Source organism: Triplophysa dalaica, chromosome 4, assembly GCF_015846415.1.
Source record: "Triplophysa dalaica isolate WHDGS20190420 chromosome 4, ASM1584641v1, whole genome shotgun sequence".
NCBI classification, from domain to species: Eukaryota; Metazoa; Chordata; class Actinopteri; order Cypriniformes; family Nemacheilidae; genus Triplophysa; species Triplophysa dalaica.
The window spans coordinates 13,253,381-13,277,296 of record NC_079545.1 but is presented as its reverse complement, the minus strand read 5'-3'; the positions used below and the strand labels follow the sequence as shown (position 1 = coordinate 13,277,296).

The 23,916-nt window shown below is 38.8% G+C and overlaps 1 protein-coding gene across 1 annotated transcript; it reads left to right on the top strand.

Moving 5' to 3' along the window:
- The first annotated feature begins 184 nt into the window (after nucleotides 1–184).
- suds3 (SDS3 homolog, SIN3A corepressor complex component) lies at nucleotides 185–11,022 on the top strand. The gene is made up of 12 exons (XM_056746441.1): nucleotides 185–397; nucleotides 1,458–1,527; nucleotides 1,709–1,764; nucleotides 1,871–1,942; nucleotides 2,061–2,080; nucleotides 2,167–2,323; nucleotides 2,400–2,495; nucleotides 2,720–2,781; nucleotides 3,225–3,270; nucleotides 3,370–3,475; nucleotides 9,965–10,049; nucleotides 10,446–11,022. Exons 1-12 carry the CDS (start codon nucleotides 286–288, stop codon nucleotides 10,542–10,544), a joined length of 981 nt encoding a protein of 326 aa, XP_056602419.1. The 5' UTR covers nucleotides 185–285; the 3' UTR covers nucleotides 10,545–11,022.
- Nucleotides 11,023–23,916: the final 12,894 nt, after the last annotated feature.

Below are 23,916 nucleotides of genomic sequence, written 5' to 3'. Positions count from 1 at the left end.
CTTGGAAAGGAAACATTCTCTCTCTCTCTCTCTCTCTCTCTCTCTCTCTCTCTCTCTCTCTCTCTCTCTTTCTCTCTCACTCCCTCCTTTTCTTTCCCTTATGTCATGCTTGCGCATACGCAGCACGAACTACAATTCCCAGCATGCATTTTCCTGGCGATTCCACCAATCAGATTAGTCGGCCTACCCTCTCATTAAAAAAGGGGCGAAAGAATAAAACGTTGTCGCTCCGGTCCGGTGCGATTGTTTACATTTTAGCATTATACCCATATTTCAACACAATAAATGGCTTCGACATTACTTTCACCCATGGTGGATTACTATAACGACGAGGAAGAGCTAGACAGTGTTGATGAAGATGACGATCGCAGCTTCAGAGGCAGAGACTCGGAGGAAGGTGATTAAAGCACTAATGTATTTTTATTTAAGTCCAGTTCCTTTATACTATATGCTTTAAAATGTCATATTTCCAACAAATACACAGGTTTAGGATCTGGAGTTGAGTTTAAATGCAAACGTGTGCGCGCGCGTGGAGCTGTGTCGCCTTGTTGACTGTTTATTTATTAACTAACGCGCTTTACACAACTTAAATCTGTATTGTTGTATATTTAAAATGATCTTTGTGCGCAGTTGATGTGTGTATTATAACTTTTTTTAATGATGGCATGACGAAGTTTGATGTTTTTGTATTTTATGTGCCATCCAGACTGATGGTAAACAGTTAACGTTAGCAGAGTTAGCATCAGGGAACTGAGGAGAATGAACAGATAATGACGTTGTTAATATTCGCACAAGTTGCCTCAAACATCGATTATTAACATATTGCGTGTAAAGTAATATGTTGGGGAAACGGAGATATTATGTCAAAAGTTTGGTTTAGACTGTTCAAAGTTGATCTTGTTAGCTCAATTAGCCTGCTGTTAGTATGGAGAGAGGGCTGTGCTTCAGTGCTCTACTACGTTATGTCAAAGGTGTGCGTGCGTGCGCGTGTCCGTTATATATATTTAAATTGAATTAGTTTAGTTCTTTAATTGTTCATCATTCGTACCCGTTTAAGTCTCTGTCTTGGTAGTTAGCTTGTATCATTTTCTGTCAGTGCAGTTGTCACAAGCACAATACCAGCACTTTTATTTCTATGTTAAAATAAAGTCTTTCACTGGGAATTTGTAAATATCTCAAGTCAACGTTTAAATTCCTTTATTTTTACCGCTGTATGATAAAAACGAGAGAACATCTAGAAAAAAGCTATGTTTGTCCACTAGATGGTACTGTATACTACAGTCATTTGTTGCCGCATATGTCATGTCATGAACATTATTTAATTTTCAATTTCGAGAATAAATTTGGGCTATATTTTGATCAAAATCATCATTTTATTTATATGTGCATTGGATATTTCCCCCTTTTTGTTCCATATATGTCGATTATATAGCTTGTCACTTGTTACTTTTTGTTAGACACGGAAGATGCCAGCGAAACCGATTTGGCCAAACATGATGATGGCGACTACGTTGAAATCAAAGAACAGTAAGTATTATAATCGCATAAATGCTGATGTTGTCTTAACAAGAGATGCTGAAATGTTGCATAACCATTGATTAAGTGTGATATATCCTTTTATGATCAGAATGTTACATGACAGATCATAGCTATCATTGGTCATTTGTGGATTAAAGGTCTCTGAGAGAGTTTGTTTTTATGTTTGCAGGATGTATCAAGATAAACTGGCATCCCTGAAACGACAGCTACAGCAACTGCAAGAAGGTGACTGGAAATGATCCAGAATTGACAAATAAACCACATAATTTCAACGGGACATTTCTATTGATATTTGTTATATAAATCACAATTCTATAAAATCATTCTACAGGCACACTGCAGGAGTACCAGAAGAGAATGAAGAAGCTTGATCAGCAGTATAAAGAGAGATTACGTAACGCTGGTAAAGATTATGTGCAAAAATTCTGGATTTCAATGCCCAATTTTACACTATATTAGTAATGGTCACGAGAATATAATACAAAATAATCTCTATCTCTCTTGTTCCCATTTCATGTCAGACCTCTTTCTACAACTTGAGGTAAATTGAATTAAAAAATGCGACACGTGTGTTGATTTATTACACCGCTTTGACAGGTTCATTAATGTGAAATTAATATCTTGCAGACAGAGCAGGTGGAGAGGAACTACATTAAGGAGAAAAAAGCAGCGGTGAAGGAGTTTGACGATAAAAAGGTAGAACTTAAGGAAAATTTAATAGCAGAGCTGGAGGAGAAGAAGAAGATGATTGAGAACGAGAAATTGACAATGGAGTTGACGGGAGGTGAGATATAAAATCTTGTACTTGTAGCTTTTGGCTATTCGTTCCTGTTTGAGACTTTGTATCCATGTTTTTCTAGATTCCATGGAGGTGAAACCCATTATGACCCGGAAGCTCAGAAGGCGACCCAATGACCCGGTTCCTATTCCAGACAAGCGGAGAAAACCTGTTCCTGATATCCATATTTTGAGCACTTATAGTTTTCTTGCACGATCAGGTGTCATTTTAGTTCACGCGAACGTTTTCCTAAACAACAGGCTGTTTTTGCTACTGTGCATTTTACATTTTGACAGTGAGCTCTGTTTTCATAATTTATTTGGCTGGTATGGGGAGAGGGTTTGATTGTGTTGGAAATATGGCTGCAATGTGTCATTTTCAGATTTTCTTAACCTTCCTCACCTCAGTTAAACTATTTACTCAGTGATGAACAGATCATGGAGGATCTAAGAACGTTAAATAAGGTAAGGTTACGTCTCACCAAAATGGTGACTAGATCTGTTGTGTGGTCCAATGATGCTGTGTCTGGGAACAAATTTGACTACATCACAGATTACTTTTTAGAATCTCAAAATTCATCAAAAGCTACTTTTTTATCCTTAAAGTTTCATATTTATGTTGAGGCTATGGTTTATTTTTGAATATGGAATTATTAAAACGTAACTGATTCCCGTTATAGCTCTGAGGAAAGAAACTTAAAAATTTTCCATTAGGTAATGAAGAGAAAGTTCCCATGAAACAATTATTATGTTTACTCAAAGTGATGTATGAGTAAGTGCATATATTAAATGAACTGAGCTTTTGTGTCATTATTGTTTCACTAGTTGATGTGAAATCAGGTTATTTGTTCATATCATTCTTTATATCATTTATGTATAACATTTATTTTGCTTCATGTCCTTTTTAGCTTAAGTCCCCGAAAAGACCAGGTTCGGACGTTTTGTCTTTCAGAGGTGATTCTCCATATATTTCCCCAAAATTTCCATATCGGATTATTCTAGTACCAAATGCTTGTAAGGATTTGAATTGAAATAAATGTCTGATATTTCCAGCATCTCCGTCCTCTCCCGAGCACCTTCCATCCACTCCAGTAGACACTCCGTCCCCACGGTATGAGGCACGGATAGAGGATGGCAAACTGTACTATGATAAGAGATGGTAAGAAATATATATTCAGATGTAGTTTTTTGTTTGGTTCCTCGTTTGACTGGGACAGAATCTTCTTTGTGTAAGACAGGCTGGGAACAATACATTAAATTTAGGGATGTCAAAACTAGACAAATTCCCGTAATTGATTACATTAACAATCAATTAATCGATTACTCTTTAACATCAATACTGAAATATGCCTTTGCAGTGGCATAAAGGCAGGACAGCGCGCAAAAGCCACGTAAAATGCTGAATAGAAAGGTTTCTAAATTTATAAAAATGACTAAGCATTGTTAAAATGAATCTGTTTGATTGATAATAATCAAATTATGTATTTGATAATTAACATATGGACCAATATACAACGTGTTGCCTAGGTCTCAGATGTGCACTCTGGCAATTGCATATAAGCAGAGTCATATCATTGTGTAAGAGAATAGGTTGATTTGTTATTAGAAGCGTGTTATTTTCTTTCTAAATGTGCATAGGACACAGCGCATGGATACTATCGACAGTATTACAGAGAATCTGTAGAATTCGTAAAAACGCATTTTAACTCACAAATGTCCATAACGTGTTACAACCTTTACCGGTCCTGACGTTGAGACTTGTGTCTCAAATCGAGACATAATTTGCTGGTGGGACATTTCGCCACCACATTTTTTACCAAGTCAATTGTGTCCTGAGCACTTATTTGAATATAACTAAGCTTGTGGAACAATGACGCTGTGAACGTGCCGCTTGCGCATCCGTTGTCCAAGCACAAATATGTGTAAACCTATAAAGAAGTGTAATTTTTTTATTATTTCAGATATATTTGGTTATTATATAAATATTTTCGTTATTAAAGTATTGTTTTCCATTGATTTTACCGAACCCAGCGGGTGGTAGTAAGACATTACTTGTATTACATGAGCAGAAGCTAAAACAACAGTTAAGTGTTGTGCTGTCCACATTCGATTAATGCAAACCTAAAAACCCTGATGGTACTGTACACTTTAGGAATGGCGGTGAGGATTTAATAAACTTGTAACAACATATGTTACTGATACCACACATTATAAAATAAAATATATTTGCATTTTGCATCTATAGCGCTTATTTTGATTGACTAAAACAAACTGTTTCTTCATTATTATTTTTAACGAAAAACTCAACAATCATAAAATAGCAAAGGTAAAAAGGTAAACTTTTACTAACAAAGGCGGATGGTATCCAAAGGAAAAACAACATTTTCTTTTGATACCAACAGTTATTCATTTATTATTTACAATTAATTAAACCACAAAAAAATTGTACACTGACAAAATTGCTTATATGAAACAGAATGTTCATTAACACACCGAATAAGACTGATAACATTTTTACCTGTTTTGTAAATAAATTCAAAGATATTCGGATTTTCCCCTTACTTCAACACAGTTTGTTGTTTATTATTATTTTAAATGAAAACGCAACAATAAAACAAGGACAACGCTACTTATATTAAACAAAGAAATACAACTTTTATACAACTTTTATAAATAAAAGCTCTCATACGCCTTGACCGGTCAATCATCAGGCCTCACGACTTCAACGGCTGCAGCTCCCGCTGACAGACCTGCGCCTCGCAAACTCTTGCGGTCATTGTTCATATGAACTTTCATTTTAATTCTATCAAAGAAAAATGCAAAACTAAGGTGTGTCGGTAGCCAAGTAATGTAATAACTGGATAGCCATTGCGTAAACTGTTATCGACAATTAATCGAAAATCGATTAATCATTAACATCCCTAATTAAAATGCGTTTATTTAAATTAGAAACGGAGAGAACACATGTGAGGTCCCACAGGCTTTAGAGAGAGATTTCCTTTGTCTGTTTTTGCAGCATCTGCCAAACGCGAATGAACTGAGAAACTGACAGCAATTACAGCATGTGTTTTTGGTAACACTTTAGATGGGGTTTCTTTTGTTAACATTAGTTTACAACATCAATTAACATACACTAACAATGAACTTAAAGGAATTTTCCAAATTAAAACTCTGTCATCATTCACTCAAACTATAGTCACGTTTGTCCCCATTGACTATTATAATGCAAGTCAATGGGTTCCGACGGTTTTCTGTTACCAACGTTTTTTTAAATATTTTCTCTTGTGTTCTGCAGAAGAAAGTCATACAGGTTTGAAATGACAAGAGGGCTAATAAACAATGAATGAAAGTTCATTTTAACTGTGACCTATTCCTTAAATTTAAGGAACATCAATAGATAAATGCATTGAGTTCTCTACTGAGACGTGACTAGGTTAAAGTTGATGATGATGATGCTCTGTGGCACGTTTGCTTTATGGGATGTTTGCATTGTATTTGTATGTAATTGAATTGTCCGTGTCAATCACATCTGTGGGGGTTAGTGGACCACTCTTACAGTTTGACTAAAGCAACAAATTGGTCAGCACCCATCTAAAGAGTAAGACATCAAATATATAGGAGTTGAAAATTTGTTTCTGCAGGATCCTTCTACTGACTCTGTAAAAGAGATGTAATGGTGTGAAAAAATCATAACACGATTATAGTGAACAGCACTATCACGGTTGTTAATATTATCATGTCCTTGAAATGTGAAAAAAAAGTACTGATGTAAACCAAATGTAATATTGAGTTACCGGTACATCCAATGAATAACATTAATATAAGCCATGACACATTGGGGGCATGAGGTAAAAGTTTCCTAGCTCAGATTAAACAACCTTAAGTGAGTAAATCAGATTTTCATATAAACACAACACAATTCAACATAATCATAATCAGTCTGTGTGTATTGTGAGAAGTGGGGGGTACTTTACGACCCAGGAGAAAGCGGCATGACATCTGCTGCGCTCATAACAGCGCTCTTGGACAGAAGAGATGTGCTGAACAGAGTGAATAAATAGGTGTGTCTCACGGTAATTTGTTCCGAACGTCAATACTCCTGACTCCTTATTTATTCACCTGACATTAATGAACAAACAAATGAACAAATCCCTACTTTATACTCTTGCTAACTTTGTTTGATGCTGGATAGGGTTTTTCAAGCAGTATGACTGGTACGGTTTAAGGGTCATTAAAATATGAAGCAGTAATACTAACAAACCAGTTATTGATACATCCCTCCCTACTCTGTCGTTTTTCTACTGACCACAAGATGGAACCAAAGCTCCTACTTTGCGATTGTGTTTCATCACAGTTTATGTAAAGGACAATGTCACATTGCATGGACGTGACATTCACCATCACTGCAGGGATTCAATTGTGCTAATTATGAAGAGTCTTTGATTTTATAAAGAGGCTTGTTCATTTCCATTTATTCACTTAGAACACGCCAGAGAAATTGAACATGGGTACACCGGCTAGACAGGAAGTGGTTAGGGAGCATGTTAATGCATATTGTCTGAGGATGCTCTGAGAATGTAAGAACATCTGTAAGCAAGAACATCTGACCTTTAGTTACTCAACACTTAATACAGACTAGATATTGGTAGGTATGAGATTTTGACTGTATGTTAACCTTGAGCCAAACTGTCACGTTTTTGGGGTATGACGATATTGCGGTTGCAGATTTAAAATGTGTTATTTTAAATGTCTGAGTAAAAAACATTGAACACAATAGATTTGATTTTTAAGCAACACAAAACATTCTGAACAGAAGTGAACATAAACAGTACGTCAGGTTAAATTAGTGCTTCCCAAACATTTTGAAAGCATGGCACCTTTCTAGTCTTCTTTTACCTGCATTTCCAGTTATTAAACTTTTAGCATTCATCCATACATATATACATAAATAAATTAAATGCAGATGAGAAAACAACTAATTAAGTATAAACAAAATATAGCACAGAACCTGATGGATTCCTGCACAAAACAGCTCATACCTTTGGAACGGTATAACAGAATCTTTTAGTGGTTTTAAAACCGTGACTTTCCAAACCGTGGTTTACCTTGGAACCGGTATTCGCCCCATGCCTAATACAGACTATATACGCCTTCATACAACCAATCGTTTCAGTCGTGGGTGCTGATTGGTCAATTACAGTACTTTAACCACAATAGATCAAACCTGCGACCTCTTCACCGAGATACTGTGACCTTTTCGTGTGTCGTCCTTTAGAACACTTGGTAGAGTATTGCGTTAGCGGTGCAAAGGTCAGGATATAAAATGTAAAGCTCAAATGCACTTTGGATTACTGTCTTCAAAATACGTTTATGTAAAATATCACTGTTCAGTACCCATAGCTGTATGTTGCATAGCAACAGTCTTTTACCCTTTACATGTCAGGGTCTATATCTTCTAACTGAAGCATGGCGTTTAATTATTCTAATTTAAAAGTAACATCTAACAAGCCCTTCTGCCGTGACTATATTCACAATATAGCACAGCCTCCAGAACCATATTGCTTTATTAATTCAGTTTAGGTCTTCAAACTACTTAGATTTGTGTGTTAGTGACATTAAACATCAGAAATGCCTGTGGATTTGCATGAGTGTGTCAGCATGTATTCATCCAGACATGCCCTTTAGACAGCGAGCCGCAGTTGCTTTCAGCGCTGCAGTCAGGCCACAATATCGGCAGTGCACGATGATACCGCAGGCGCTGCACGTCTACATGTTACATTTACTGTATATTAAATGCAATGTTATTCTGTTATGTTAATGAGTGCAGAGGTTGAGGGATGTTTTTTCCATTCAGATTTATTTCTGTAGCGCTTTTCACAATTTTGCATTGTTGCAGAGCAGCTTTATAGTAAAATCATATTAGTTCAAGCAATAGAGACAAAAGAACAAATTGAAATGTATGAGACATATAGAAACTATGCACCGTGTAAAGTTTTCTTTTATTGCATTTTGTTTTTCTGAGCAAAAATAAATATCAAACATTTTCCCTGATTTATAGAAGACGCCCACTAAAATGTCAATCAGTGTAACAATCTTGTCAGGCATATTTACAACAAAAATCTATTTACGACATATTAAAAGTTTAATGAATTAGTTTCCTTCCCTACTGCTCGTGTATGCCTCGCTGTATCTCTGGGTGAGGTGTGCACTTTCTTACTGGACCGGGTGCTGCACCTCTCTTGCCTTTATTGTTCCGATGACATCACGTTATTATATTTCCTTATAACATTTAAAGTAGATATTTTTTAAATAGAAGACTGAATCGCGGTTCGTATGTGAATCAATTTTTTCTCCCACCCCTACTTGCTATGCCGCAGGAACAGCAGCGTAGCAGATCTATTCCGCTTAGACCAAATACATTTATATGTCATGTACACTACCATGCTAACCGACTGAGAGTTGTCATGACAGAAATGACAGAGAAAGTTCTGCCATGAAACTCTAGATGGAGCAGTCTTAAAGTCTTATCCAATTTGACATAATAACTTTACCACATGGTGCAGCTGATTGGATCCTTCTGTATCAGCAGCCAATGAGCTTGCTGCTCTACGTTTAAATCTTGGCTAGTGAATGTTGTAGCAGTGCAGCACGTTTCAGACACCCTCCTCCTTCCCCAGCTCCACTGGATAGATCTGCTGCAAATTGATTTCTGTCTCAATGTGTGCTGATCAGTGATTAAATGTGAATAAAAGACCAATTAAAATGTGTTAATCGTATAAATGTATTAACTCAAATTAATCTGCCATGAATTAGCAATACATTTGTTCTCTTTAAATGTTAATTAAAAAATACAACTATTTATGTAAGCTCTGGTCCATTAATACTGACAAATACATAATAAATGAATTACTGAAATGAACATTAGATTAACAATTAATAAATAATGCAAAAATATACCCCATTGTCTAGTCTTGTTCAATATAACTTTTAATAAAACAAAAACATGTAGGGCCTTGTTGTTATGGCAGTATTTTCCCCGTGGTATCGAAAATGGTATTGAATCGAAGTTAGAAATTCCGGAATCATGAAAACACTAGTGTAGTCAAACCCATTGAGTCTACTTTAAATTAGGTTCACATTAAGTTTTTGGCCACATTCACTTATGTGTTCATATTTTTTCCATATTTTACAATAATAAAAAAACTCAAGGGGAACTATGGGAATCATGTTGTACTGAAACTAAAAAACGTTTTATATTTTATCGTCTTCAGTGTAGTCACCTTTTGATTATATTTTGCAGAAATGTTTTCTTATGATTTTATCAAGCAGCTTCTTGAGGTCTCGCCCTGAGATGCTTTTTAAACCATATTAAAGGTGTTCCCATATATTATGTGCTCTTATTGGCTGCTCTTTCTTCGTTATTCAGTCAAAGTCATCCATTTCAAAAACATTTTTTATTAAATAAAATGTTGTTGTCTACTTAAAATAATGAGAAACATTTCACTCAAGTGTCCAAAAAATTTTGACCACTAGTGTAAAGGCAACGCCCATCGTATTCTTTAGTCTTGGCTTAAAGGCGGCTTTAAACCCTCCATTCATGTAATGTTTATCAAAGAACCTTCACTGACTAATGCTTTTATCGTCGCAGGTACCATAAAAGTCAAGCAATCTATCTGGAGTCCAAGGAGAACAACAAGATTAGCTGTGTCATCAGCTCAGTGGGGACCAATGAGGTTTGTGTGCGATTCTCTTCACTGATTGGTAGTAAACAAATGACTGCGATCTTCAAACTAATGGCCCGCTCAGAAGGGCAATAAACACTTGGTTATTGAGATCAGACCGAGCACTTAAGTTAGCCAGCAGAGGAACGTTCTAATTTGGTTGCTCTCATTTATTGTAATCTGCTTCTGTATCAGACTGTACAAGGATATCCGACCAATGACTTTTGTCTCATTTGCATCCTTTTAACGCCAGTGTCAATAGAACGGCGCATAGATTTAGCCACTTACTCGCTGAGCCAGAAGCTTTAGAGAACAAATCACGGTTTGGGATTAATTTTTAGGCTGTAAGAGGCTGCTGGAGGATAAATTCTTAAGCACTTTGTTTTTTGGATCTCGATTCTTTTGCAGATCTGGGTGAGAAAGACGAGCGACAGCACGAAGATGAGGATTTATTTAGGGCAGCTGCAGCGAGGGGCCTTCGTCATTAGACGCCGATCGGCGGCATAGACCTCACGGCCACTTCTTCTTTCTTCCTCTTTTCATGTCTGTACATTTTTACGAACGTTTCGGGCTCTTCCTGTATTTCAGAGTCATCTGTTGCATACTGAAGCATGATCTGCTCTCCATCAAATTTTTGTACAGTACGGACCTTACCAAATTGTATCATGAAATGTTGTTCTTGCAGAATGAATTTTACATTGTACATGTATTGCAGGTCTCCTTCATAATCTTTCTCAAGCAACGCTTGATTTAAATCTGTTTAATTTCAAACAGCCCCAAAAGACAGACAGTGGATGACAATAGAGAGAACGCCATGTGAATCCACCATTATATTATTAGCGAAGCATTTGCAATTGTTGTTTTCGAGATGTCACACAATAACCTGTTCTCTCTGTAAATGTGGGATTTTGAATTACTTTGCAACTTTTAATTTTGTATCCAGTCAAATGTGAAATAAATTTGGCTCACGCAGTGCAAAACAACATTTAATTCTGCAGCATCGCTTTGTTTCGTCCCATTAAGAGTCCGGTTGGTTGACCTTGTTTTTAAAGGCTTGTACTTGTAAGTACAAGAACTGGCATTCATTTACATGTTTAATTATGTTCTTGGCAGAAGGACTCGCAAGAATTTGAAATTATTATTTACATTCATACGTTTGACAGATGCTTTTATTTTAAGCGACTGTCTATGCATTCAAGCTATACACTTTCTCTTGATGCGTCAGATCACCAACTCTAGTTAAAATTGAATGGTCGCTTTGGCAATGAAAATATTTGCAGGCTTACATTTTGTTTTGTTATGCTAACAATTTGTGTCGTCATAATTTGCTTGTGGATGTTTTTGGAAGAGGCTTTCTCAACAAAGCATCTTATAAAAATACACATTGGTTTTGTAACCATTGCTAATGTAGTTAACCTCATCACATCAGACATATCTTGGATCTCAAAATTAAGCATTCAAGAGCTTTTCAGTCAATGGTGTATACAGACGTGCTCAAATTTGTTAGTACCTTTACAGCTCATTGAAATAATGCTTCATTCCTCCTGAAGAGTGATGAAATTTAAAGCTATTGTATCATGTATACTTGCATGCCTTTGGTATGTCATAGAATAAAGCAAAGAAGCTGTGGAAAGATTAATTATTGCTTATTCTACAAAGTTACTCTAAAATGGCCTGGACACATTTGTTGGTACCCCTTAGAAAAGATCATACATAATTTGATTATAGTGATATTTCTAACTAATTCGTTTCTTAAATTAGTATCACATGTATCCAATCTTGTAATCGGTCATTCAGCCCATTTAAACGTAGAAAGTAATCACTGTGCTGTTTGGTATCATTGTGTGCACCACACTGAACATGGACCAGAGAAAGCAAAGGATGGAGTTCTCTGAGGAGCTCAGAATGAAAATAATAGACAGGCATGGCAAAGGTAAAGGGTACAAGACCATCTCCAAGCAGCTCGATGTTGACAACAGTTGTAAATACTATTAAGAAGTTTAAGGTCCGTGGAATTGTAGCAAGCCTCCCTGGGAGCGGCCCAGATTGATCAGAAGGATAGAATTGTAGAAAAAGAACCAAGGATAACTGCCAAAGAGATACAACCTGACCTCCAAGGTGAAGACACGTCTGTTTCTGATCACACCATCCGTCGCTTTTTGAGCAAAAGTGGGCGAGGAGGACAGAAAAACATAATAACGCCAGACTGGAATTTGCTCAAATTCATATTTACAAGCAACAATACTTCTGACCTTTGGACAGATGAGTCAAAACTGGAGCTTTTTGGCAAGTCACATCAGCTCTATGTTCTTTGTCGAAAAAAATCAAGCTTTCAAAGAAGTGAACACCATACCTACAGTGAAACATGGAGGAGGCTCGGTTATGTGTTGGGGCTGCTTTGCTACATCTGGTACAAGATGCCTTGAATCTATGCAGGGAACAATGAAATCTCAAAACTAGAAAGACATTCTGGAGCAAAATGTACTGCCCTGTTTCTGAAAGATCTGTCTCAGTCACATGTCATGGGTCCTTCAACAGAATAAATACCCAAAACACACAGCTTAATTCACCCAAGAATGGATAAGAACAAAACATTGAACTAAGTGGCCTTCTGTGAGTTGTGATCTGAATCCTATCGAACATCTATGGAAAGAGCTGAAACTTGCAGTCTGGAGAAGGCACCCAACATGTGCCGAAGTCTCATTGCTGCAGAAAACGTTTGCTTGCCGTGAATGCCTGTAAAGGTTGTGCAACAAAATATTAGGTTCAGGGTCCCATCATTTTTGTCCATGACATTTTCATTTGTTTTATTATTTACAATATTATGTTGAGTAAAAGATCAAAAGCAAAGTCTGATTTCTATTAAATATGGAATAAACAATGTTGGATGCCTATTCCTTTTGCCAATTTTAAGTTCTTTCAGAGAAAATTGTGAATTCTTCGTTTTTTTGTGGAGAGGTCACAACAAATTTGAGCATGTCTGTAAATAATTTTGCGTTCGTAGAAACTCTCAAACCATTTTGGTGAAATCTTTGTTTTGTTACCTTCTGCAATTCTGTTGTTGTCATATTTTCTCCCTCCTGGATCTGCTGTCTGTTCCAGACAGCACCTTGTTTTGTACATCCTGCCATTTTAACATTGATGTCTGATTGCATTTTCGCCTTCAATGACAGAACATTCATTCCTTTCTACTCAGAACTCGTTCCCCACGAAAATGTTTTGCTGTTGTTTACGATTTGAAAACTAGATTGCTTGCTTATCCTTTCTGTCGATGTCTCTGTTCAAAAATATTTTTACAGACCACCAAATAGTCTTAGGAAAATCAAATCATGATGTACAGATTTATTTGAAATAGTCCGCATGGTGTGTAGTCGCCCTGTGTTGGATGTTACGTGACAATTGTCACGTTCAAGTGAGACATTAACAAAGCTTGTTTTTTTCACAATGCTTTTTCACAAGTCCTTCCACAATCTGTAAAACTGTTATACCCTGACTGCGAGTTTCATAGCAAATGTTGGACATAAAACTGTGACAGAATTGTTAAAGCATCCATTTTTACCCTTACATGCTTGCTTTTCAGAAAATAAATCTTAAAAAAAATACTTGTCTAATCTCCCCTACTAAAGTCTCATTATTTAATAATGAGTCGCCTGTTTGAAAATGGATTTCTAAATGAATCCACTAAAACTCATTTTGCATTTAATAGACAGTTCCTGCTGGGACTATCAGCATTAAATAAATCACTGGTCTAATCGATGAGTCCTAATTACCCAAATCAATATTGGGAAGGGTCAACAAGGGTACAGCATTAGATGCAAATGTGTAGTGTCAAGCAAATGAATGTTTAAAATAAGTACACACTATTTATCGTAGAAATAGTTATTTGCACTTGGAAAAAAATGCTGCATTAGGGCTTTTTAGCGCAGTGGATCAACAGTTAATGCCCCTTATAAGCCAGACCACTGATACCATATAAATCACAATACACCTGTGGGTTTAAACACAGACTCTGTGGATACCGGCACCGCTTCCTTCGGCTGTTTTCCATCATTCTGGTTTTACTCCCATCTGAATCAGTTTCATGCAGTCGTGTGTATTAGCCACCCAGAGATTCCCCTGTGAATATGTTGTTGCTCATGAAATGTCTGGGTAAAGCTTAGCCCCTGGGCTGCCGTGGCTTGTTTGGAGGTTGAGGTTTGTTTTCTGTATATCACATAATGTCAGACATGGTTTTAGATGGAAAAAAGTTATGTTTACGCTGTCAGTAAAAAAATACCTTTTACAGTCCCTTGGGTGGTACCTTTAAGGCTTCCTTTTTTGGATACATTGTACCCTAAGGACCAATTGTGTCCCTTTTTAAATGTTTTGTACAACAAAAATTTACTACAGTAGATTCTTAAGGTAAAAATATGTAACCAGAATGGTGGAACATTTGATGTTTTGTATACTTGTAAAGGTACGAAAAGGAACCCGTGAAGTGATAGTTCACCCAAAAATGAAAATTCATTATTTGCTCACCCATTTAATTCTATTGCATGGGAACAAAACCTGAATGGGTGCCTGTTAACAACATTCTTTGGAACATGTTCTTTTGTGTTGTACAAAAGTAAGAAAGTCATGCAAGTTTGAAAAAACAAGAGGGCGAGTAAATTAAGACAGAAATTTCATCCATTCAGAAGTACCACCCCAGCAAAGGCAAATTTTGTACTTTTTTCTGACAGTTTAGGAATGTGTGCATTGAGACTCAACATGAGGATATTAGATCGGTGTTTATGTTTAGGGAATTTGTAAATGTCTTGTTTCATTATTCTTTTTGTTGCTCTTTTTGAAATGCATTTATAATGGAAGCTTATGGAGCGAGGCATTACATGACAGAATCTAAATCCAGAAGTTGTTGATATTTTTGTTTAAATGTGCAGTTTACTTTTTTTTTGCTGTGGAACTACTTTTCTAGGCACATAAACATCTCGTTCTGTAACCTTCGTTCCCTGATGGAGGGAACGAGACGATGTTTTGAGAGACAGACTCGGGGTTTGATTCTGAGAACCTATCATCTCCGAGATATAACTAAAACGCCAATGGGGATTGTCCAATGGCCCGCCCACTCCAGTCTCCGCCCCGTACATATGGGTATAAAAGGAAGATGGCGGCGGTTATTCATCATCCTTTGTGCTGAGGAACCTGAGAGGTGCTCCTTGCAGCAGATCGGCAAAGCGTTGAGGCAGGAAGACACAACGTTCCCCTTCAGTAGGTCTCTCGACGTCGTGTTGAGAGACAGACTGGGGACTTATCTGGACAGGCCACGGCGCTGAGCCGTATTACGACCTCAAGATGAGCGACACTGACTAGCTTGGCGAGTCATGAGTGAGCGGTTAAGCGAGATGTTACCTTCCAGTGGATAGTAGTGGACATACTGAGAAGCCTGTACTGACAGTCATCACGGAAGGGCGTTCGCCTTGTCAGTGAGGCGCCGTCCAAGCCGTCACACTGGTAAAAAACACTGCTCTCCTCTTGGAGAGTGTGTTACGGAGGCCACATCCTGCCGTACTGGAGGTAACGTGGAATACAGACATGGTCTCCCGAAGGAGATCACATGCGAAAATTCCCGGCCACAGGGGAACAGCCCAGGTGGGTATGCCACCGGAGGGGAGGTCAAAGATTCGCCAACAGGGGAATCAGGAGTAAAGAAATCAACATACGGGACTACCCAACGGGGGAGTCACTACGTATGGGGCAATAGTCCTAGTTTAGGGGACCACCTAAGTAGGGGCGACACTGCCAGTACTGGACTTGGTTCTAACAGACCGCTTCGCCCGGTCTGTTACCAGATTGCTTAGTGATGGATGGAATGCCTATACTTCACCCAATGGGGGGGAAGTAGGGAGACTACATAGCGCACTGTACTTACCTGAAGAGGGAAGAAGGCGCTTTCGCAGGCGTGCGCCCAGGCCAGATGCCTGTCCTACATATTAGGGTGTAGGACACTGGTTCCTTTCGGTGGTTGTAAAGCCTCACGAAGGTACTGGGTGTAGCCCAACCTGTAGCTACACATGTCTGCCAGAGGGGCGCCTTGGGCCGGTGTCCACGAGGAGGCCCTGCTCCGGTGGAGTGGGCTCTCACTGCGAGTGGGCACGGGTGATCCTGGGATTGGTATGCCGTGGCGCCCACAATCCAATGCGCCAGCCTCTGTCTGAGACAGCCCTCCCCTGGTGCTGTCTTCTGAACAGACAAGAGCTGCTCAGAGCTAAAAGGCTCTGTGCGGTCCAAGTAGAGGCGCAGTGCGGTGGACACAACACATAGGAGGTTGGATCTTTCTCCCCCGAGGGGAGCACCTGCAGGTTCACCACCTGAACCCAGAAGGGAGTGTGGGAACCTTGGGCACGTAACCGGGCCGGTGTCTCAGAGAGACTTACCGCCCAATTTCCAGGCACCCATGGGACACGAAGATTGCTTGAGGTCCCTACCCTCTTGTAGAGGCAAGTGCCATCAACAGCGGCCTTCAGCGTAATAAGGACGAGAGGCGTCTCTGAGGGGCTCACAGGCCCAAAGCCCATGTAGGACCCTTTACGGTCCTAAGAGGGTACGGAGTGCGGCCAGAGTCGGGCTCCTGAGGAACCTGGTGACCAGGTTATGTTAACCTAGAAACTTACCCTCCAGGTGATCGTGATGAGCGGCATTAGCGGCTGCATACACTCTCAATGTGGATGGGGAGAGATAACTCTCTGGTCTCTGAAAGGTCAACACTGACCTGATCAAGCAACTCTGTGGCGAGAACACCAGGGCGAGAAGAGGCGCCACTTATAAGCGTGCACACCTAGTGGTGGGGCTTTGACACGATGGTCTGACCTTCACTGCAAGCCACTCAAGGCCTCCTCGTCCCATCCGGGGGTCAGGCATGGAGATTCCAGATGACTGGCCTGGGGTGCCAACCGTGCCCTTCCCCTGCAAGAAGGCTTCGTCAGGGGAATCGGCCAGAGGGGGCTGTCATCAGAACTGAGAAGTCTGAGAGTCAAGTCTGGTTGGGCCAGTAAGGCGCAACAACAGTACCTGAAGCCACTCTTCTCCGACTTTGCACAGGCCCTGTGCAAGGAGGCTCCTGGGGAAGTCGTACTTCCGCTTGTCCCGCGGCCAGCTGTGCACTAAGGTACCCGTCAGGGTGTACCAAAGCGGGAAAAAGGGGATTCTGGTTATCTGATCCTGGCCACACCGGTCCCCTAAGAGCTGGACTGCGCGAGGATGAAGTCGCCAGTCTCCGAGGCATTCACTTACGAGAGAGCGCAACGGCTGTCTGGTTCAGTTTGCCGGGGACAACCTGGCCCGCAGGGATTGATCATCGTGCTTACTCCGTAAGTGGAGGCATCGAGCGAGTTGTGGCATCTGCTGTGAGCGTATGCTATTGATGTACGCCACGGCAATCGTGCTGCCTTCGAGGACGCCACGTGCCCAGGAGCCTCTGAAAGTGATCAGCGGGACCCGGAGTCCGGCTGACCAGATTCATCCAATTCTGCACCGACTGCAGATACGTGTGGTGAGCTTGCAAGATACGCTTCTGTATCAGCTCGACAGCCGGCCGACACAACGTCACGTGGGTATTGCGGAAGGCAGCGATATCACTGGGGGGATGCCCGGAGAGAGTGTAAACTCAAAGAGATAAACTCCACATCATACGCTGAGAACAAAGGATGACGAATGACCGCCGCCATCTTCCTTTTATACCCGTATGTACGGGCGGAGACTGGCGTGGGCGGGGCATTGGCCAATCCCCATTGGTGTTTTAGTTTTATCTTTAGTTTATCTCGGAGATGATAGGTTCTCAGAATCAAACCCCCCCTGTCTGTCTCTCACCACAACATCGAGAGACAGACTGAAGGGGAACTCATTTATTATTCATACAGAAAAGTAACATTGTTCACTAGTTTTACGTGCTTAAATTAAAAAGTTGAAAATTACTTATAATATTGTTGTTTGGTTATCAACATTCTTCAAAATACCTTCTTTTGTGTTCTGTAGAAGAAAGAGTCATTCAGGTTTGAAATGACATGAGGGGGAATAAATGATAAAAGAATCGAAATTTTGGGGTGAAATTTCCCTTTAAGGCCAGTTAGCCAAAACATTGTTTACTCTGGTCCAGTGACTTCTCCCATATACTTCTGTTCATAATGCATCACTGTCAAGATCATTTTTGATTGTTTACTGGAAAATGATCTAATCAGCACCTTTGTGATTTATTGGACAAGCTCCGATTTTGTTCATGAAAAAGCATGTTTTGACTATAGCAATGGTGCTGAGCAGAGCCCTCATGTTCTCCGTCTGTTCCTGTCTGTTATTAGAGACCGATGTTTCACAAGGATAAAGTAAAACTAGTGGAGTCACATCATCTTTTGTCTGTATAATGTATTTCCCTCATATTCAGAATGTGTCATCTGCTACAAGCACATTAATGGTCCTCCTCAGTGCACATCTCTAATTTACATGTTATCTCCTGCTTCATGTTGTCCTTCTGCATGTGATGCTGAACAGCTGGTACATGAATATGTAATTCTTCACACGCTCCTATTTCTTGAGGGAACATTAGAGCCAAAGTGGAAATAATGCTTTAATGATGTGTCGTGAGTGTGAGTCAATACCTGCACAAGAGAAATCATCTGTCTGTTACTCTTAAGAAGCCAATTTTAACTTTGATCGACAGCGTGTTATGTCACAGTTCCTTTAAAGGGGCAATATGTCATTTTTTGGAGGATGTATTGACAGTAATTCAATTTAATAACTATGTCTTTAGAGGGGTATGAAGACCTTACGTAAGGAAGCATTTTTTTGTTTGTGTCTCAGAATGAGCTATTTTTGTTTACATACACTGCAGGTCTCTTGGTTTTATTCACCATTTTATTTCTACAGTAGTCCTAAACGAACAAACTGTTCTACAGAGCATGTTTCGGAAATACATATCTCCTTCGGCAAAAAAGTGAAACGTGACATCTTAGTCTTGCGTCAACCAAGGTAGTGCGTAGAAAGGGACGGGCGTGAATGCAGAGAGCTATTGGCTGCAATTTGCAACCTCACAGCTAGATGCCGCTAAATTTCATACACTAGACCTTTAAAACCCGAATTTAAACATGCTGTGCAAGGAAATGATGGTCTTTTTTAATCTTAGCATTAGGGATTTCAATGGCAAATAACAAATACAAGCACTTGGGAAAGGAAAATACAATGAATCTGATGCATTACTAGGAGTGAAGGGGTTAACTTTGTTGTTGCGCTGAAAAGATAATGTGGGAGAGCACATAAACTGTCCTTTGTTTGGTGAAATTAATGTTATTTTGACAAACTGTGATTTTCTTTGTGCTGTTGTGCTGTTCAAAAGGTTCTAGAGAGCCGCTGTCTGACGGATGCTATCACAATAGATTGATGAACCTCAGTGTGTTCCATGAGATGAAGTGGAATGGGCGTGTTGCATTTGTCGTTTGCGCACTTTCTGTAACCCGGTGATGAATTGATCAGGGCTGCGTTTCCCAAAAGCATCGTAACCTTTAAAGATTGCTTATCACAGGCAATTTCTGCCGATCTCATATTAATCTTGAGTGAATATACAGTAGTGTTGCATACGTTGTATCTTCGAAGAGTATTTAGTTCGAACAAATGTATTAAAGATAGATACACCTGGACAGTTATTTCCGGAAAAACACGAGCTGCTAGAGGTTGGTTTAGTGGGGAGAGTGGGATGGAACTACAGCATGAGCAAGCTACACATCATCACATTTATCCCTTTCATTTTTGTACATTTTGCACGTACACGCAGATTGCCAACAAAACACAGACATATGACTTAGTTTTACTTTCCGCGTGCAGTTCATGTCCGGTCAAATTGCCCAGTCTGATTACTGCTGGAAATCAGATCACACCCAAGGACTGCTCTTTTATTGTGTGATGGAAGGATGATTAAAAATAAACAACATCCTGACTGCATGATTTTAGGTCCATGTGTGCTCATAAAAAGCTACTTATTATATTTGACAGTGGACCACAAATTTTGTCATTTTTTTTAAACTGAAATAAGCTTTCATTGATTTGTTAGGATTGGACGATATTTGGCCTAGAAACAACTATTTGAACATCTGGAATCTGGGGGTGCAAAAAAATAAAAATATTGAGAAATTTACCTCAACACTATCTTCATGGAACATGATGTTTATTTAATATCCTTATAATTTGTGGCATAAAAGAAAAATCGATAATTCTAACCCATACAATGTATTGTTGGCTATTGCTACAAAAACCTGTGCAAGGTTTTGTGCAGGGTCACATATGCTGCTTGTAAGATTTTTAATTTTAATACTTTAATTGGTTAGATATTTTCCCAGTGACAGAGATAAAGGTGAGTAATAATAATGATTTATGCTCAAAATAAATCACAAGATATGAGGTTTCAGAAGGACAGCAGCGATAAACAGAAATGTATTGGTATTTTTAATGTATGCCTTTGGAAGACGTATTTTAGCCAAAGCGACTTACATTGCATTATGCTTAATATTTGTTTCCAACGATCTGCAATACTTTGGATCTTACCCATTAACGGGTAAGAACATGAGCGCCATGCTCTAACCACTGAGCAACAGGAAAGCTGTATGATATCAATAGCTCTGATGCCTTTAGTTTTGTGGTTGCTACCTCACAGTAGAGTGTTCCAAATCGTGAGGGTTCACGTTTCAGGAAGTTGCCGCCCATGTAAACGGCAGACACGAAAGTTCAAAAAGGTTTGGAAACAAAGGCGATGTTTGGCCCAAAAATTAGAATTCGATTAAAGATGAAGAGACTTGAAAATATCACCACGCTGTACGCTGATCTGCCCAACAGTGTCTGTGGTTTTAATGACTGGTCTCATTCCTTCTCCTTTGCCATTTTTATGGCTCATGACACACTGTGAATATCATCAGGTTTCACTCTTTCCTTCAAATGCACACACTTAAAGGAAATACGTGTCTTACCTCGTGAGCTTGAGCATGTGTCTTCCCCCCCCCCCCCCCCCGCTGTTATAGACGTATTACTTTGTCTCAAATTCCCTTTATTAAAAATGAGCACAAAATTACTTTCAATTAGTGTTGCGGTGACAACGGCGAGCTAACTTTCTTTCCAAGACCTGTTGATGAGTTGCTGGGCTCTAAATATCAACATTCTATTTTTAACGAAGTAAGTTTTCTCCAAATAAAGACAAACAATATCCTGTTGAATATTGTGGAAAGGACAGAAAGCTTGGTACAGTACAATGATAAAATGATTGAATACATAATATAAAATTAATAAAAATTCTGTATTTACAGAGCAAAATGACATCACAATATGTGTTTATCCTGGTAATAAACAATGGGAATTTTTTAAATTTAAACAATTTAAAAGTCCATTGTATAAAATTTAGCGGCATCTACAGCTGTGAAGTTGCGAATTGCAACCAATAGCTCTCATCCGCTCCCCCTCTCTTTTGAAGCACTTCGGTGGCTGACACAGAACAAAGATGTCGTCACATTTTCAGTTTTTTATGGAGAGAGACGTATTTACGAGAGGCGGTGTAGAGCACATTGTCTGTTTAGGGCTACGTAGAAACAACATGGTGAAATCGATGCAAGGGGACCCTCGGTGTATGTGATAGAAAACGCTCATTCTAATGGGAATAAGAACATAACGCTTCATTATGTAAGGTCTTTTTACACCACTGAGCACATAGTTATGTCTGGTGTAGCCTATAATGTTGCATTTCTGTTATTATATCCTCCAAACAATTACACACAGCACCTTTCAAAGTTAATATAATGAATCTGATAACTGATTTATATCTGATATAAGTTCTTTATTCTCGCAGACTATGGGATATTTTGAGTTTTCTGGCATTCGAACGCCAGAGAACTCAAAATATCCCATCTGATTTCTTCAAGACACATCAATATAAATGGCATTCTAAGCCTCAGGGGAAATTGATGTTTCATAAACAGGCGTGAACTGATCTTTCTCTTTCTAACCGAGCAATTTACAACGACAGTGTGAGACTAATTGTTATTACTTTAGCTGCATTAGTGAAAGCATCGATGAAACCGAACTACAACACAAGTAAAGGTCAAGTATTAGACGCAACACGAGTTAAGATCACGGAGTGTGACAGACACCTTTCTCATTTTTATTTGAATGTCAACTTTTATCATATTGTAGACAAGGATTAGTCGCTCATTTATTTACTTTGCCCTTTGATTTTTTTTTCTTGTCAGATGTTGAGGAGTACCACAGACGTACTGCACAGATTACACTTTTACTTGTTATGTATTCCTTAGCTCTAAAATGTTTTGACATTTTAGAATAATAATAAACCTATACTGGAAATGATGTTATCTTATGCAGTACTTAAGCACAAGAGGGATGCACGTACTTTACAAAATTGGTAAGTTAGCTTTTCCTCTAAAGTCGGCATACAATTAAAAACGATTATTCAAATTGTTTTACATATATTTATTATAAATGATTTATCCGCGCACAACATTCTTTTTATTAATTTGCACTTGTAATCTTAAATCAAAAACATTAACCTCCTCCCCCTCTCAAAACGATCTTCACTTCTGGTCACGAAGAATGGCTCCAATGACTTCAAATCTTTCAACTTTCAATGATCCAATCAGTTCTCAGTGGTAGAAATCAATTCCCAGCCTACATTTTTCTCTCATTTCAGAAGTAGTTTCACTCGGGTATACGTCACGATACCAAAAAAAACTATTTCCGTTTAATCCAGACTTTACATTTTCATGTGAATGTTGGTCATACACCTACTTCAAAATAAAAAGGTTAAAGCATTTTCATGCTGTGAAAATTACAGTATTTACTTGTGTCTAAAAATCTTTGTGTTTACGTAAAATGGTAGAGGCATCTATTTTTAGACCCAACAAAAGCACCTGTGGCATTATTACCTTGTGTCTTATTAGCTTTTGATGCTTGTTTATTCACTCCTGATTTCATATTTTGTCTAGTTGGTGAACTTTCTTTCAAGTTGTCTTAAAAAACCCACATCAGGTAAGATGAAATAAATCATAGAGATGGGCCTATAATTGGAGCTCTTGTTTCAGCTTTTATCTTCTGTCTGATATGTTCTACATCACAGAAAATTAAAATGGCAACACACTCAAAATCAATTTTTCCTTTTTGGTGATCCTTACTGCCTTCTTTATTTCTAATGACAAAGGCAGTTATCCCAGCACACATTAAGCTTTGGTACTGTGTGTGCTTTTCCTTTAAAAGCACTTTTTTATGTAAGTATAGTGAACTGAAAAAAATGTGTCTGTCCATCTTTTTGATCTTCTATTTTCCTTTTCTGATGCAATCACAAGTTGTACATAACAGAGCCTGTGCCCAAGAGAAACACTGAGCTTTTAGCAGCCTTTTTTTTTGCCATTTGCTAATGCGTTTAGCTGAGGGCGACATACAGTACAATCCTGCTGAGTGACTTGACTTCACTGTGTGTAAGACGCTAAAGTCTCTCTCTGCTTTGGTCCCTGCTTACTTCAATGTGTGGGAGACTGGCTGGACTCTTATGTTCCTGTGACACCTGCGGCCAATAACCCAGAATATGTATAAAAGTTTATCGCTTCTGTGCACCAGAATAAAAGACTGGTCTTTTATTTGTGTCTGTATAGTCCAAGAATTCAAGCATTCACTAATGGATGTTTTGTACAGAACACGGACAAGAAATGTAAGTGTATTTTCATACTTACACATATCTGGCTCTGTTAGAGTTCTGTACATTTAATGAACAGACTGTTGCCACAAATGATAATTCGACCAAATCTCACCGGAATTCGTAACTATTTTAAAAGGTGGGTAATTCGTTTGAATTTGTATGATTTTATAT